Genomic DNA, 16,771 nt, shown 5'->3' on the forward strand with positions numbered 1-16,771 from the left:
AGATTCGGAGTTTTTTTTATGGTTCAACCCGAAAAAAAAGGTCCGGTCTGGTTCGGGTCAGGCTTTGGTGGAGGGTTTTTGCAACCCGACCCGAGTAAAACTCGACATTTTTTCTATTTTTTTAAGCTTAAAAACTAAGGTTCGGTCTGGTTAACTCGGGTCTAGTTTGAGTTCGGATTGGAAAAAGGGGTTCCTCGGGTCGGATCGGGTTGGGGTTGACCTCAACCCGACCCAAGTTGCACCCCTTAGTGTGGAAACCACGTGTTTTGATGATCTTAACCAATGTTTTGATGATCTTAACCATTCAATAGTGGGCCAGAATACATCTCATAGGATGATCTTAGCCACCCAATTTATCCATGGTTCCTGGCCATATATACAAAGCATTTTGAAATGTTGCAAAACCAAAACTCGTATAAAGGATCGAAATGCCCTTAGGTAATTCGTTTTACCTCTTTTTCGGTCGAACTCGAAATTTGACCTAGTCGAACCGACGATTTCCTTTCCTCTTCGCGCCGAATTGAGGTAAGAAAGATAATCTCTACGATTTCTTTTTTTGCATTGATTTTGTCTGATTCTTTGATTCCTTGGATTGTTTTTCTGCATTACTTTTGGGGGTTTCTGTATCCATTTGATGTGGGCTTTAGTTTTATGTAATGCAGATTTTGGGGTTTTTCATGGCCAGATTTTGGGGTTTTTCATGGCCAGATTTTGGGGTTTGAGGTTTCGTGCAGTTTTTAGGGTTTTGGGTTTTATGTTCATGGAGATTTTGGGGTTATGGGAACTTTCTATCCATTTGATGTGGGTTTTGAGTTTTATGTTCATGCAGATTTTGGGGTTTTTCATGGCCAGATTTTGGGGTTTGTGATTTTATGAGATGCCATGGATGAAATCTTCAAAATGAACCATGTCAAGAGAACCGAAGGAATTATTCATATAGTTTATTCGAATTACAGAGTTTCTATTTCCATTACAGCGTAAGTGATATAAGAAGAAAGCAGCTAATGCAGATTTTTTCTACACTTTTTTGGTACCCGAATCACTTTGAATAGATTGAAAGATCTTTAGAATTTCAGCAACTCTGTAGCATAGTTGCCGGAAACTCCTTGGGCAAGTGTGAAGCCCGTTTCCCCTAAAATGCATTTCTCGCGTGTGGGAAACCCGTTTCCCCTAAAACGTGGGAAACACGTTTCGGAAACGTTAACTATACATGATAAAAAAAAATTGGAAAAATGTTTCCGAAATGCATGGGAAACATATGAGAAACTTATGTAAAACATGTGTGAAACGCTTGATAAATATGTGAAAAACTCGTAGAAAACGCATGTGAAAGAATATGTGTGGAACTTACGAAAGTCATTTTGGAAAAACACATCAAAAATTGTGGAATAGATATTAAAAAAAAAAAAAGAATATATTGTGATAAAAAAAAATTCAAATAGAAATTTGAAATTAAGAAAAATTAAATGTACAAAACCAAATATTTTGTGTTTTCTTTGTGTTTCATATGTGTTTTTCCTATTTTTTCTGCAACGTTTCTAATGTGTTTCCTTGGACATTTCTCATACGATTTTCTCTCATTTCTCATTTCTCGTTTCCCCTATTTTTTTTCTTTTCACGCGTTTCCCGTTTCCGTTTCATGTCTCGTTTCCCGAATTTGTTTCCCACCCTGGTAACTAATCTCTGTAGTTCTTTTCGGTGTGAAAAGAGGTTTGGACTTTGGACACTTATTATGAAAAAACAGAGTTTAGTTGCTGAAATTTCAGTAACTAATTTCTTTTGTAATAGCACTTGCAAACCTCAGGAATTCTAAGTACTACTGAATTTTAGTTGAGAGTACATGGGCTCTTGGGACTGATTTTTATGGTAGAAATTCAGCAGTTAGCTGAACTTTCTGGGGAAAACAACAATAGGGCAGCAAGTGAAGGTTTCCATGTAGTGTAGAGAGTTGTAGAAACTTTCTGGTTTGTTGGAAAACAATAACACTTAGTAAAAGGAGATGTGTGAAACAAGTATAGAATTCTAGAGCAGATCTGTCATAATAGTTTTGGGTGTGTTCCCAATTAAAATTGAGCTAGTCTACCTCAAAATTGTTTGGTTTGCAATAGCTTTCACAATTTTTAACTGTGTTTTTATCTGATTGTACATGAATGTAGTGTTTATGCTAAGTGCGTGCCCTATTTGTATCTGTTCTGAAGAGTCACTATCATTTTGTCCTTACTAATTGTTCTTAAGAGATTAACCATATTTTCACTATGTTTTTCTTTTAAAAAACAGTGCTTAAGTGAAAGATGTCCGCCAATGGAACAACCGCCGATGGAACAACAAACAAGGTACATAAACATACTAGCGGGTTTATTTCACAAATTAATCGTATTCATAGTAACTGATGTAAACATATTTGCAGGAAAAAAATGTCATGGCTAGATGTTGTCCATACCAGTTCAACGAGGAATGGCAGAGGTTGAAGGGAAAGTTAAAAGATGATCATTGGAATCTCCTAAATAAGACTCCCTTCCGACATTTATTTGAACTGGGAGGCATCCCTGTGTACAAGACACTTTTAGGATGTCTAGTTAGTCTATGGGACAGCAGGACTAACTGCTTTACATTAGGCGGGGAATCAATATCTTTTGATGTGTCTGACGTGGCCTTAGCTTTGGGCCTAAGCACGAGGGGGGAGATAATATCTTATAATAGAAGTCGTACAACAAATATAGCGGGTTGGAGATTTAGGAAACCCTCCGCCTCACGAATGGAGATCGTTTCCATGATTAACTGCTTAGTGGTTAATGATGACAAGGAATCGATAGAGTTGACTGTAAAATTATTGTTGTTACTACTCTTCAGTACGGTTCTGTTTACTCAAACAGAACATAAGGTTCATCGATCCCTCTTCCCCTACATCGATAACATCGGAAGCACATGCAACTTTGCATGGGCCTATGCGGTGTATGACGATGTTATAGAACATTTGAATGCACTTTCGACAACGGGAAAAGGCCACTTAGCCGGATGCTCGATAGTGCTGCAGGTAATTATCTGTATTGTGTTTATAACCATTTTACTATGAAAACTTAGTGGATGCTTATCTAAAACTTTCTTGATGTCAGGTCTGGATCTTCGAACACACGACATTATGGACTAGTAGTGACCCTGTTGCTCTTCCACGCCTGTTTAAGTGGAAGACTAAATTAAATACAACAACTCTGGTCCAGAAAAACTTGATTAAGTTATTGGAGGACAAGCAGCTGAATCCCTCTCAGGTGATGTATGGCGTATCATATGAATTCAAACATTAGATTGTTATCACATTATGGTAACCGAATTTTAAAATGACTTTGCAGGTGGTGAGGACGCTTACACCCCTCGGAATGGAGGTAGCTCTTCTACCTCCAACATGCCATGTTGTAGGAGAGGAAGTAATTGATATGACTGTTAACCAGCGTGTCGCAATGGAGGGCGTACAAGAGCAGCCCATTCCTAAGCAAGAGCCTTATGTGGTACATGTTGGACATTTAATTTCTTTGGATTGCAATTAATAGTATTTAACATGACTTGTGTTTTCACTTAGGAGTATCCAACTGAGGTGTTTGCGGAGCAAGGGACCACATTGGATGTCGTTGAAGAGGCTGAAAGGAGAGCAATTGCAGTTGAATCGGAGCTGTGGCGTGAAAAGGAAAAAAGAGAAGCTGCGGAGAAGGTACAATTTTGAAGTCCTTTTTTCAATATATATATATATATATATATATATATATATATATATATATATATATTTATACAGGTAATTTTAATCTGACAACTTACCTCTTGTTTTACAGGAGCTGCGAATTGCATTACAGAGCACAGAAGAGGCTCGAAAGGGAAGAGATGCAGCTGAAGCAGAGCTGCAGAGAGTGAAGATGGAGTTGGAGCTGCGACGTGAAAAAGAACGAAGAGAAGTTGTGGAGAAGGTACAATTTTGAAGTCCTTTCTTTTCAATATATATATATATATATATATATAGAGAGAGAGAGAGAGAGAGAGAGAGAGAGAGAGAGAGAGAGAGAGAGAGAGAGAGAGAGAGAGAACGGTTTCTACACACAAGTGTAGATAAGTTATCTACACACTAGCTTAAAATATAGTGGGGGCCCACATTGTTTGGGTGATCCAAAGCATTCATTTGATGGGCCCTCACATAGATAGGGTGTGCCCAAAAAATCAGCTTCATAGGATCATCCTAACCCTTCGAACCGTGGAGGCAAAAAATGGACAGATTTGTGAACATTTATACATGTCCATTTTACCTCCACAAATCATAGGGTTGGGATGATCCTATGGAGCTGATTTTTTGTGGACACCCTATCTATGTGAGCGCCAATCAAATGAATGGTTTGGATCACCCAAACAATATGCCCTCCACTGTATTTTAAGGTAGTGTGTAGATAACTTATCTACACTTGTTGTAGAAACCGTTTTCTTGTTATATATATATATATACAGGACACATGTAGTTTTATGTATATATATATATATACAGGACACATGTAGTTTTAACCTGACAACTTACCTCTTCTTGTTATATAGGAGCTGCGAATTGCATTACAGAGCACAGAAGAGGCTCGAAGGGGAAGAGATGCAGCTAACGCAGAGCTGCAGAGAGTCAAGATGGAGTTGGAGCTCCTAAAGAGTAATTTAGAAGCCCCCCAGATGGATCTAGATAGGAAAGGGAAGGGCATGGTTGAGGTTCATGTTGTAGGTGAAGAGTCTCAGTCACCGGTAGAAGCATTGGATGCTCAAGAATTAGAAGGCAGGGAAGGTGGGGAGGAGGTAGCGGACATTGTAGATGTGAGGTCACAATCGATAGTGGCAGTGGGGAATGTTGAGCAGAAGGTTAAGGTTGGCAGGCCAAGACGAGATAGCCGGTTTAGACATACACCCTTCACGGCTAACAAGAAGAGGAAAGTTGTCATAATTAAAGAAGATGTAGGGACACCACCTGCGGTCGGCTAAGGCCCATACCTTCTTAAATTCGGGTGACAGGTATGTTTTGACACGAAATGGATTTATCCGTATGTCGCTGACTCACTACTAATTTAACTACTGTCATTAGTATATCCTTATTTCTTGTTACATTGGTTGTTATGTAGCACATAGGTTGTTAAAAACGGAGATGATTTTGCTATTATATCCAATCTCATGACTCTATTCACGAGAGGGTGAATTAAATGGGCAGGTAAGAGACATTGTTTTAAAACATACACAGCTTATACTTGTTGAGCTAGATTTGTAAACATCACTTTGTTTCGTTTTGTAGGTTATAAATGCGAATGGAGCGTTACTGAATAGGAGGGACTTGTCTGCAAGAGAAGCTGGAGCTGGTGCATGTTCATTAGCACCAGATACCATGTAAGATATATACAAGTTACTAGTTTGAAACTTATTTTTTTTAATGGCCGTGAGATTTCATTGATAGGACAAGGACTGAGATGGTCATACAATAGATCATAAAGACATTAGCAAGAAAACAGGAAAAAAACAAACAAATGAACAGCAGCAGCAGCCTCTAAGGGGGTAGATAGTCAAATAACTCCAATTCCTCCATCGAGACCCCATTCCAGGCAAGCGCATCTGCTGCACCATTAGCGGACCTTATAACGTGATGGAAAGAAGCTCCAAATTTCGCATCCAGTGGCAAATCTCATCGAAAAGATGATCAAATCCCAAGGACATCCGTGCGAACCGCTAAGCCATCTTATGACATTAGCGGAATCCCCCTCCCACCACTATTCTGTTCCATTGAGCCTCAGCCAAAAGTTTTATACCTTGGTGAGCGGCTCTCACCTCAGCCTCATGTATTTAATTTTACATGTAAATGTCTTCATACATTTTCTTCGTACAGTTATTAATAATTTTGTACAAAGAGCATCATAAGGTGGATGCCCGATGTCTTCTGAAGGTGGTTGATGCAATACCCATTGCCGAACTTAGGAGAATTTTATTTCCAATTTGCGAGAGCCGTCATTGGATTCTTCTTAGGTTGGACATGGACGGAAAATCTTTTAAGATTTACAACCCACTCAAATCGTGCTTTCAAAACCAGTTGAAACCATTATGCAATCAGCCTTCTAATTAATTATAGCATAGGGATTTGCCATTAAAAAATATATATAGCATAATGATAACACATTCACTTATGGAGTCACAGATAGAAGCATTGGCGAGTTATTTCCAAGCAGCAATCTGAACATCGAGAAATAGAAGGTAGTAAATGTGAGAAAACTACCACATCAAGACATGTGCACTCCATTTATTTATTAGGTCAATTGTGGCTAATGATGTAGATCCAATAGGAGACTACAATCTTAACACTATGGCGTGCGCGCGCGCACACACACTTTCATTTAACAACATATGGCAGACACTATGACACACACACACTTTCTTAACACTATGGCACGCAATAAACTTCTCCCTTATTAGGAATAAACTAGCTTGTAATGCAACCAAAAAATGACCATTATGCTAAATGATTTCTTCGAATTTCTGCTATTGCATGTATGGTTTCAAATGGACACTATGGCGCGCGCACACACTTTCTTGATGTGCTTGCTGATGGTAAATGGCTATGAATTTGGCTAATTTGTAGCACAAATGAAGTGCTCTGTAGTTGTTTCCTTTGGTCATTTTTGGTTGCACAAATGGACGCTAAATTCTCTCTCAATCATTCTTTTTCTTTTAGCTTGTTTCACATCTATTGATGACCATCAAACACCAAGCAAGTTTAACAACCGAGCTTGTGAAGAAATCATCAAAAAAGAATTTAGAAATGAGTGGATCTGATCAGAGTTTCATCCGTTGCAAGCTACCTATAGAGACCACTTATTCTCGGTTTGATTAGGTTAGGCATCAGAGAGGTTTGTTACTTTGTTTTGTAGTAAATGAGATGGCATCTCTGCTGCTATTTTTTTATGATCCAATACTCTTGATTCGTCTCCATTTGACTCGTGTTTATTGTCTTGTTTAGGGCCTGTTCGACAACCGAATGTGGAGTCCCCAACCACTTATTGGACTGAAATTTAGTGCAATTTCCGGTCCAATAATCAGTTGGGGACTCCACAATTAGTCGTCATAATCTAAAACAAACAGGGCCTTAGTGGATAAGAGGAATTAAAGTTTAGAAGAAAAATTCCAGAATTAAAAGCTTCTGCTTGAATCAAGAATTGAGCCAAGGGGTTGGGCCTCTAGCTCAATGGTAGAGACTTTGTTTCTCATAACTGAGATCGCGGGTTCGATGCCAACCACCCCCCCCCCCCCCCCCCCCCCCCCCCCCCCACACACACACACACAAAAAGGAATTGAGCAGAGTGTTCCATTGAATTGTCTAGAGTTGTAAATTCATGCCGCTTGGAATTTGAGTGGAATTGTGGAACATGCCATATGTCAAATGTAGCCATATGCGACCAATCTGAAGGTACCTCTTCAAGTCAGTTAGATTAATGTAGCCATATGCCACCAATCTGAAGGTTCCTCTTCATGTCAGTTAGATTGATAATTTTCCCAATGTCCATTGGCTATAGTATATTAAATGAATTAAGAACCTTCTTCCATATTTGAAAGCAGAATCAACGTGGTCAATCTCGCCCCTCCACGCGGCGGCAATGTGGGAACCATGAGATCTTCTCCGAAGGACTTTCCCGTCCTCGGAGGCACACCGGGGTTTCTGAGATCTTCCCTTAGGACTTTTTTCTGTCCTTGGAGGCAACACAGGGTTACAACCTCCCTAGCTCTTATACCATTTGTAGGGATTTTAACCGGGCAGAACTCACCCTCAAAAGCTAGCTGCAACACTAGGGCTACCATGCCCCAGCTCTGATACCACTTGTTGGGACCCGGGTAGAACTCACCCTTAAATGCTACCCTTAAGGGGAGGGTGTCCATTCCCTTATAAGCCCATCCACAAACCACATGTTTTTTTCACATAAATCCCTAGCTCTCCCATGCAACAGCCGTTCCCTGAGGAATAATATAGATGCATGGGCCCTTGAATAGATCCACACCATTTTTACAGTCGGTTGAGAAACTGAATTCCGTTGCATTCAATGACATGGTTCTATTCAAGGGCCCTTCTTTAGCCCTTGCATAAAGAGGGCCCTTGTATCTATTAAAATAAGTTATACAAAAAGGGCCAGTTCTACAATAATTTCAACACATGAATAATAAGAAAAGGAAGCCATCTTATTTCTTTATTTAAACTGATTTGCACCCACCATCTAACCCAAATTCACATTAAATTTTACATCTAAAGAATAAACAACACAATCCAATAAAAAAGAAAATCCATAAAAACCAATTACAACAACAATCATCCTCAAAACAAACCAACCCATTGGAGAAAAACAAGCATTCAGTGGTTCTACTTAAGCAACTCTGTCTCTTTCTTTTTTTTTCATTCCCGGTCTCAAACAGGCATTGCATTTTCCTTCTTCATATGTGTTGGAGGAGGTGAATTCACAGGCCCCACACCCCCTAGTGGTGAGGTCGGCACCCTATAAATCTGTACACGAGTCTGTGCACGAGTGCGCACATCTTGCACCCCTGGGCTCTCCCAAGAAAATAGCAGCCAAAACCGAGGTGGCCGCGAAAAGAATCAAAGGGAAGGAGATAACCAAAACAAAACCCATTTCTATTTAAACTCCAACTCTCTTAGATTTGTGATTAGATTTCTACTATTTGTCTTCTTTTCCTAGATAGGCCGTGCCCTGAAAATAATCTCCTTGGAATGATCCTAACCCTCTAATTTGTAGAGGGACAACACACTATAGAAATCTCTACAGATTAAAGGGTTAGGATCGATCTATGGAGATTATTTTCGGGGATTGGTCTATCTAAGGCGGGGCCAACAAATGAATAGTATGGATCATCCATATGGACCCCACAATAATTTTTAAAAATTCTTGCACTAACACTCAAATACTGTATAAAAACTCATAGAAGGTCTCCCTTGCTTTGTCACAAGTCCAAATGATTCAAGCAGAGGCTTCTTTGTTCCAAATTATGATTTCAAATCAATGGCTAAAAGCTCATCCCGACCGCTACTTCTGTTGTGGCCCGACAAGATATAGGAGATAATGGTTGAGATGTTTTGGGCCGATCAAAGATGATGGGACCCATTACTGAGTCTTGAGTCTTGAGTCGGCCTCATCTTTTCTTTCTCTAGCCATTGACTTCCTCATCCCGTCGTGTCATCGCTGTTGCAGCTCACCCTTGACCTCTTTTGAGAATTTTAACTTTGTAAAATGTAAGTAGGACTTACTAGGACACTCCGATGGACGGTCTGATTTCAAATGTATCGTGACCGAGACGTGGGAAGTAGTATCCGAAGAACACTCCGAATCCGATCGACCGAAAAGGGCTTTGAGCAGATCATGTCTGAGACATAGGTGCGTGCGATCTGAGTTGGATCTGTTGACGTCCCTAGTGACTACTAAGGGGCATGTTCCTCAAGGCTCTCATTCTCCCCCTCACGTGTGGCCCCACTTTTGGTTTTGCCACTAAGATTTTTAATATCGAGAAGTTGTTGGGTTTTAAACCCAGGACTTGCCAAGAGGCAATGGCTCTAATACCTTGTGAGACAACCAATTACTCCAAAAGCTAGTTGGTTTTATTTAATCATGTATACTTCAATACAAATAATAGAGCCGAGACTATCCGAGGAAGTGACTCCACGTCACTTTGCAGAATCCTGGTGCATAGAGAACTAAAAAACGGCTTTGCGGGTCGAGAATGCCAGATGTTGGGACCCGGGTAGAACTCACCCTTAAAAGCAAGTCGTTTTTAAGCCCATATATCCACATCCATTCACGATGTGGGGTCTTTGCTTTTGCCTAGAACCCCAAACAATCTCCACCTCCATGCGAAAGAAATGTCGACAATCTCACCTCTCCATACGGAGGCAACATGGGAACTATGAGATCTTCTCCGATGGAATTTCACTGTCCTTGAAGGTACCGGCATTACCGAGATCTTCCCTGAGAAATTTTCTCCATGCTCGAGGGTACACCGGGGTTCCCACACCTTGGCTTTGATACCACTTGTTGGGACCCAAGTAGAACACACCCTTAAAAGCTAGCCGTAATGGGAAGGTTCCCAAGTCCCTTTTAAGCCCATCCCCGTCCATTCACGTTCCCGATCTGGTATCTTTGCTTTTGCGTGGAACCCCAACACCATACATAATTTTGGGGATTCCAAGCTTTTTTTCATTCTCCGTACCTAAATAACCGGACAAGGCCACCGTTATAATGGTTGCCGAACATGCTCCCTAAATGGACGGTCATTCATTCACAAAGCACAACAAATTGGAATTTTGAACTATTGGAGGGTTGGAATCCAATTGGTATGGATTTTTCTACCTCGACTACTAAGACCTAAAAAATTAAGGCTGCATTTGGATTGCCGGAGTCAGAATCAAGAATCAGAATCCACATCATATTTAGAATCTTGTTCCGACTCTCCCTTAAACGGAACGAGGAAAAAATAAAATAAAAGTTTTAAATAAAAAAAATCTAAAAGAATCCCATTTCGAATGGAGCGGAATCATAATATATACCACCCCTTGGGGTAGGAAACAAACTCTTACATTTTTTCCCTCCCTAATTCTGCTCCTGTGTGTTAAAGTAAAAAAGAATAAATAACCCCTTCTCCAACAGCTTAGGCTTTAGGAGTAGTTGGTTGTTTCAAAAATCCGCATGCAATACCCAAACCCAAAAGAGGGGCCACATGTGCCACATGTAGACCAACCCTAGAAAAGGGGCCACACGTGAGGAGGAGTGTTAAATTATAGAGGAATAAATAACACATTCTCCAATAGCTTGGGCGTGTTCAACAACTATTCTTTTACGGGATTTTCCCCTTTTTCAGGGGTGGAGAATGACAAAACCCAAAAAAATCTCATAAATCTTGTTCGGCTGCGTGACCTGCTAAGGTCCGTTTCCAAAATTTCTACTACTTTTTTGAATAAAAAATAAGATTCCTTGAAGCGATAAATAACCGTTTCTAAAGTTTCTCATCGCTCCATTTCCGCCAGATTCTTTAGGCAAGAATGAGAAGTGTTGCCGAACATGCCCAAGTTTTTTTGTTTCACACGCTGTCACTTCTGCCTCTTTGATGCCATTCTTTTTTTTTTAACCAAACAATGGAATCTAGCGGACTGGAATCATATCCCGATTACAGTTCTTGATTCCAACAATCCAAACACACCCTAAATGGCTAAATGGTTTAGATAATTATACAAGGGGAAGTGATACATTCACCTAGGCCACCCCTATCTATTGTATTTTACTACTCTTTTTACACTCGAGGAGCGTAGCTAGGGGGGGAAAGTGGGGTGAATGTATTCATATTTTCCTTGGAATAATATGTGCATGTGCATCCATCTGATAATAACCGCTTAGCATTTACCCTTCTTCAGCATGAGAATGTTAAAAAAATAAAAATAAAAATTTAGTTCAAAATATTTCATGTAAAATTTTAGGACACGGGGAAGGGGTAGGAAACAAATTCCGGCAATTTTCCTTCTTTGACTCAGCCCGCTATCATTTTTGTCCCCTGGTCCAATTCTTTTTTTCACTTTTAGAATCGGAATACAATGTCTATTCCAGCGCCTGGAAAAGGGGTGAAGACTTTAGTTTTATTTAAAAGGCAACCAAAGCTAATTCAGTAATGTAATGGTTTAGGAGTTAAAAAGTATATTTCATGGTTTAACATATGTACAGGAAGGTAACATAGCAATAATGTGGGTCTTGTAATCTTTATAACTAGCATTCCTGGACCCTGCTATACATTGGTGTAAAATGGTGGGTGGTGCAAAATCGTGGTCTGCACCCCATGCATGGGTTTGGCCAGAAATGGTGGGACCCACCCGTTAAAACATGAAGCATGAAATATGAAATGGTGGGCACTATCCTATAAAATAAGATGTGAACTGTTGTGCCCTCCCCTATGCAAAGTTTGGGTGAAGATGGTAGCCCACTCCATGAAAACATGAGGTCTAAAACGGTGGGCCCCACCTCATCAAAACACGAGGTGCAAAATGCCCCCCCCCCCCCCCCGCCTATGCATTGGCCGTGGATATGGTGGGAAACACCCATCAAAGATGAGATATGAAATGGTGGGCCCCATCATGTAAACAATGAGGTGTAAAATGGTGAGCGCTAGGTTTGGGTGGCGATGGTGGCCTCACTCCGTCAAAACATGTGGTGTAAAATGGTAGGCCCCACCCATGCTAGGCAATTGGTGTAAAAAAATTCCCTCAAAAATAATATTCTATGGAAAAAAAATCCAAGGTCCAGTAGGTTTATAATATTCCTCGAAAACAAGAAAAAATTATTTTGGAAACTATTTATGTGGAACCCATGGTTGTGAGTTTTTTCTCGTTAATAAAGCTCCATCATTTCAAAAATTAAAAATAAATAAATGAATAAAAACTTGACCATTGCACCTTGAGATAAGGCAATGACTATGACTAAAACACCGGCCTGTATGACCCAGACCCGACCTGGCCCGTTTGCCAAGTCTACGTGCTGATGGCCCAATGAGAGTCTGGTTGAATTGTTGAGATCGTTTGGGAGGATTTTTGCACGATCTTTTGTTCGGGCCAAGTTGGCCGCAGCTACTACAATTGTGATGTACACCAACTTTCGGTTCTTGCCCAGTTCTTCTTGAACGAGGCTTTCTAGGCGCCCGTCTAGGGTGTGGGTGTAGTACTATCATCAAACTTGGAGGAGGAACCTGCCACTGTGATCAATCTAATGTAGGTCGCACCACCTCTTGATACCTACCGCGTTACCTCTCGGCAAGAAATCATGGCTGGCAGAAATTATATGGATCGAAATTCCTCAGGCTATGGCCGCCATTGCATGTAAGCATGGTAGTCCAATCATTTAGAATACACCACACGTACATGTTCGAGCCTCTAAGTCTCTGGCATCCTTACCATTCAAAAAAAAAAAAAAAAAAAAGGCCTACGGCATCCTGATTTGTTAAGGACCGTACTTCAAATAGATATTGACCACATGGGTATTGTGCATGGTAACGACCTCTATCATGTGCTAAACGTCCATATGGAGTCAAATGTGTCTTCCACTCATGACCGATCTTCGAGCGATACTAGAATAAATCAAACATTTTCCACATCGCATTCTTTAAAATTGCATTGAAGCATTCTGATCTATTCACTGTCAACACATCATTCCTATTCTCTTTGAAACAGAAACGCATCATACCTACTCTCCTTGAAATGTAAACACATGATTAAAAAAAAAAAGAACAAATGTAAACATACTTATGACCATTTTTGACATCCAATTATCCTAATCTCATAAGATTAGTCAGTTTCTACCAAGGTCCTCCTGTTCCAAATGTGCAATTATCAATTTTTGGCAAAACAAATGAAAATACAAATCAATATCCACCTTTCCTGTTCATCTCTACATAAATTACCATCACAGCATTTGTGTTTGCCTATGTATGTATATAGGCAAACATGCACACATTTATGCTTGAACAGAGGTGGGATGGTGATCATCATCGTCCTCCCTCATGATTTCCTGTAACATAGGTCGAGGCGACCAAGGTGAGCCATCTGCATGACCTACCAAGCTCGTATTTAATGATGTATTGCCTTGGCTGCTGGTAGGTCTTTCAGTCGACATTCTTGAAGTATCATCATTCATGAAGTTGAGTATATCATTGACTTGCAAATCTGTCATGTAACCGGGCTTCGAGATAAAATTAGTCACTTCATTATCTCCTGATAGCATGCCCACCACACGTGACATGGGTGGGCGCAGCATCGCCGATGCCTGAGTGCACATAAGAGCTACACTAATCAGTCGAATAGCTTCTTCTTCATTGAATTCGGTTAACATTGGGTCGACCAGTTCCAATTCACGGTTGTTTTCATGTAGATACCATACCTAGTAGATAATAGAATGAACAAGGGATCAGTTAGACAATAGTTTGACAAATCATAAGCAGAACAATCTTCCATGGGGAAATCTATCATTGTGATAGTAGCCATTTGTAATGTAGTACAAATAATGGTCCGTAAAAACAGTTCTTGATTAGTGATAATACACCAACTAATTACTGAGTATTGCCACAGTGTAAGCAAGGTAGCATATACCAATATACTGTATTGAGATATTCAGAGACAAAACCTACAATATACGCATGCACACATAATACGCCCTAACATTATTTTTGTTACGGGATTTGCTAGGGTCCATCGCAAAAGGCATTTCGTGGCTGGTCTGTTGCATGTCAGACCATCCACCTCGTGAATGAAGACAACAGCTTTTGTCTCCATTCACGAGGAGGCTGGCCTGACACGTGACAGACCATCCGCGAAATGCCTTTTGCGATGGACGCTAGCAATTCCCTTTTGTTACACATAAGCACTAATTTGTGATCCTTATATGCTTCCATGGTTTCTAGAACATATATTTAAGTGCAAGAATTGGGTGTCAATATTTTCCAACCACGCATGCATACATCATCTTCTCTATTATGAATGAATTTTGATTTGCTAGACTCCTGATTCTGGTTCATGCAAGGTAAGTAAAATTCCATACCCATTCAAGGAGATATATCTTCTCTTCATCCAAACTTGATTCTGCATTTGGCCTTCCACTAATCACTTCAAGGGCAACGACCCCAAACGCAAACACATCAGCCTTTTCTGTCAGATGCCCACGCATGGCATATTCCGGTGCAAGATACCCACTTCAATAATTCCATAAAGAAATTTGAGTTATATTGATGTAAACATCTTCAAATAAACAATTTAAGCAAAGAAAAATGAATGGGGATGGTTGGCAGTGCTTACAATGTTCCTGCTACTCCGGTGCTGATGTGTGTCTTTGTATTGTCATATAGTTTGGCTAAACCAAAATCGGAAATTTTGGGGCTGAGATCAGCATCAAGCAGAATATTGCTGGCCTTGATATCCCTATGCACGATTCAGAGGCTTGATTCTTCATGAAGATAAGAAAGGCCTCTTGCTGTCCCCGAACATATCTCATAACGAGTTGACCAATTAAGATGCAAATTTTTCTTTCCTGAAATACAACAAAGTGAACAAACACCATCTGCATAGATATTCGATATAAATGTTTCTAGAGATATGATCATGTTTTAAAACTCAATCGATGTCTGAGTCCAAGTTGATTAGTAGTAGTGACTGATTAATTTATTCAAATTGTCAAAAAAATTATGACTAGTTATTTTCTGAGTTTTTCAAATAAATGGTTGAGTAGTTTTGGATTAAAGATGGAAAAAAATAGCAAACCCTTTAACTCTATCCAAGTGTAGATTAATTTGAGTTTACTCAAAGTTTATCGAGCACATGATTCACTTGATTTAATTTTTATACTAAGTGCTGAATGACAACTCCGCCTGTGTTTTTCACAGCCTGTCCCAAGCCAGGATAAAGGAGGAGGGTTGGCGTCAGGTTGGCAGCCGGCCGTAAACTTTGCTACGATCTACACAAGTGGGTCCACAACCAAGTCACATCGAGATATACAATTTTGATGGTTTGTATCATATTGTTGAAATAGTTTAGGGGTGCAATCGAATTTCATGGTAGGCTATAAAATGGAGGGTCTAGATTGTTGCATGGAATAAATTGAAGGGTTATAAGTGTCGAAATTTCTAGCTATATCTCAAGGATTGAGTGGGGCCTACCATGTTCTCTAAAGAAATAGAATTTTCTTTAAGTCACAAGTATTCCTATTTCTTATTTCAGAGAAAAGTAAATTTCAGCCAATAAAGCTGCTGGAATCAGGTTGCTGGAATCAATAAAGCTGCTGGAATCAGTTGCTGGAATTAATAAAGCTGCTGGAATCAGGTTGCTGGAATTAGCAAAGCTGCTGGAATTAGAAGCTGGAATCAGTTGCTGGAATTAAAAAGAAGCTGGAAACGAATTTATAAGTTGCTGGAATCGGTTATTGCTGGAAAAAAAAGAGGCATGATGCCATGTATTACATGCAAAAGTGGGACCCATTTGAAGTCAAAACAGCAGCCCACGTTTCCTTTTGAAAGAAATAGCAATTTCCTAATTGCTATACATGCAAGTGGGACCCACTTGGACATGGGAGGAAAATAGCATGCACTCATTCCCACGTTTTGGTTTGGGCATAACAATAGTAGTTTCTAATTTACTTTGTTGCTATTATATGCAACAATGGTGGGACCCACTTACATTTGCTAAAATTCATTCCCTATTTATATGAGATTTTATATGGTTTCTAATATATGTATAATCATGCTATTTTGTCTTGTAGCAAAAGAGCACCAATTCCCACGTAAGAGTAAGAGGAAGAAAAGTCAACAAAAGTTGCTCAAAATTACCAAAAGGGAGTACCAAGTTGCTGAAATTGTGAAGAAAGAAAGGAGGAAGTTTTCCATTATCAACAAATACTCAAGAGTTACAAAATTGTCAATTACAGGTGGTGATTTCCAAAAATACAAAAAGATGCCAAGATTGTGTCTTTCCTTGGAGATGAAAATAGAAGGGGAAGAAAGTTACATATTGAAAAAAAAGAAGACAATTCTCTTATCTCACACTCTCTAATTCTCTCTACATCTCTCTCCATTCTCTCTACAATTCTCCACCATTCTCAAGTTCTCTCTCTCTCTCTTAGGTTTTCTTGTTCTCTTTCATGTTCTTTTTCTTTTCTACTCTCAACCAAGGATCAATCATCCACCATTCAAACTCAAGGTGACATTAAAG

General features: G+C 39.8%; 2 protein-coding genes across 4 annotated transcripts; one reads left to right on the forward strand and one right to left on the reverse strand.

The window, feature by feature from the left end:
* Positions 1–370: 370 nt before the first annotated feature.
* Positions 371–5,937, forward strand: LOC143846158 (uncharacterized). 3 transcript variants are annotated; one of them, XM_077354574.1, is made up of 11 exons: positions 371–525; positions 2,278–2,333; positions 2,408–3,034; positions 3,114–3,266; positions 3,348–3,503; positions 3,575–3,703; positions 3,822–3,953; positions 4,567–5,022; positions 5,130–5,215; positions 5,297–5,388; positions 5,456–5,937. In XM_077354574.1, exons 2-8 carry the CDS (start codon positions 2,292–2,294, stop codon positions 4,990–4,992), a joined length of 1,665 nt encoding a protein of 554 aa, XP_077210689.1. In that variant the 5' UTR covers positions 371–525; positions 2,278–2,291; the 3' UTR covers positions 4,993–5,022; positions 5,130–5,215; positions 5,297–5,388; positions 5,456–5,937. The 3 variants fall into 3 exon arrangements, with proteins under 3 accessions (XP_077210689.1, XP_077210688.1, XP_077210690.1); XM_077354573.1 differs by having other exon boundaries at positions 5,297–5,937; XM_077354575.1 differs by lacking the exon at positions 371–525 and adding an exon at positions 671–977 and having other exon boundaries at positions 5,297–5,937.
* Positions 5,938–13,268: 7,331 nt separating this feature from the next.
* Positions 13,269–15,427, reverse strand: LOC143892568 (putative LRR receptor-like serine/threonine-protein kinase At1g56140). The gene is made up of 3 exons (XM_077397287.1): positions 14,867–15,427; positions 14,613–14,763; positions 13,269–13,955 (listed from the first exon to the last, which is right to left on the reverse strand). Exons 2-3 carry the CDS (start codon positions 14,736–14,738, stop codon positions 13,533–13,535), a joined length of 549 nt encoding a protein of 182 aa, XP_077253402.1. The 5' UTR covers positions 14,739–14,763; positions 14,867–15,427; the 3' UTR covers positions 13,269–13,532.
* Between the last annotated feature and the right edge of the window lie 1,344 nt (positions 15,428–16,771).

The sequence above is a fragment of the Tasmannia lanceolata genome, unplaced genomic scaffold (genome assembly GCF_043159265.1).
Source record: "Tasmannia lanceolata isolate RefF3 unplaced genomic scaffold, GAP_Taslan_0.1 ptg000015l, whole genome shotgun sequence".
NCBI classification, from domain to species: Eukaryota; Viridiplantae; Streptophyta; class Magnoliopsida; order Canellales; family Winteraceae; genus Tasmannia; species Tasmannia lanceolata.

Coding starts and splice junctions, on each gene's coding strand:
- LOC143846158 (XM_077354573.1), top strand. CDS start 2,292: ATGTCCGCCAATGGAACAACCGCCGATGGAACAACAAACAAG. Junction 2,334..2,407: donor CCGATGGAACAACAAACAAG/GTACATAAACAT, acceptor ACATATTTGCAG/GAAAAAAATGTCATGGCTAG. Junction 3,954..4,566: donor GAAGAGAAGTTGTGGAGAAG/GTACAATTTTGA, acceptor CTTGTTATATAG/GAGCTGCGAATTGCATTACA.
- LOC143892568 (XM_077397287.1), bottom strand. CDS start 14,738: ATGCGTGGGCATCTGACAGAAAAGGCTGATGTGTTTGCGTTTGGGGTC. Junction 13,956..14,612: donor AGATATATCTCCTTGAATGG/GTATGGAATTTT, acceptor ATTATCTACTAG/GTATGGTATCTACATGAAAA.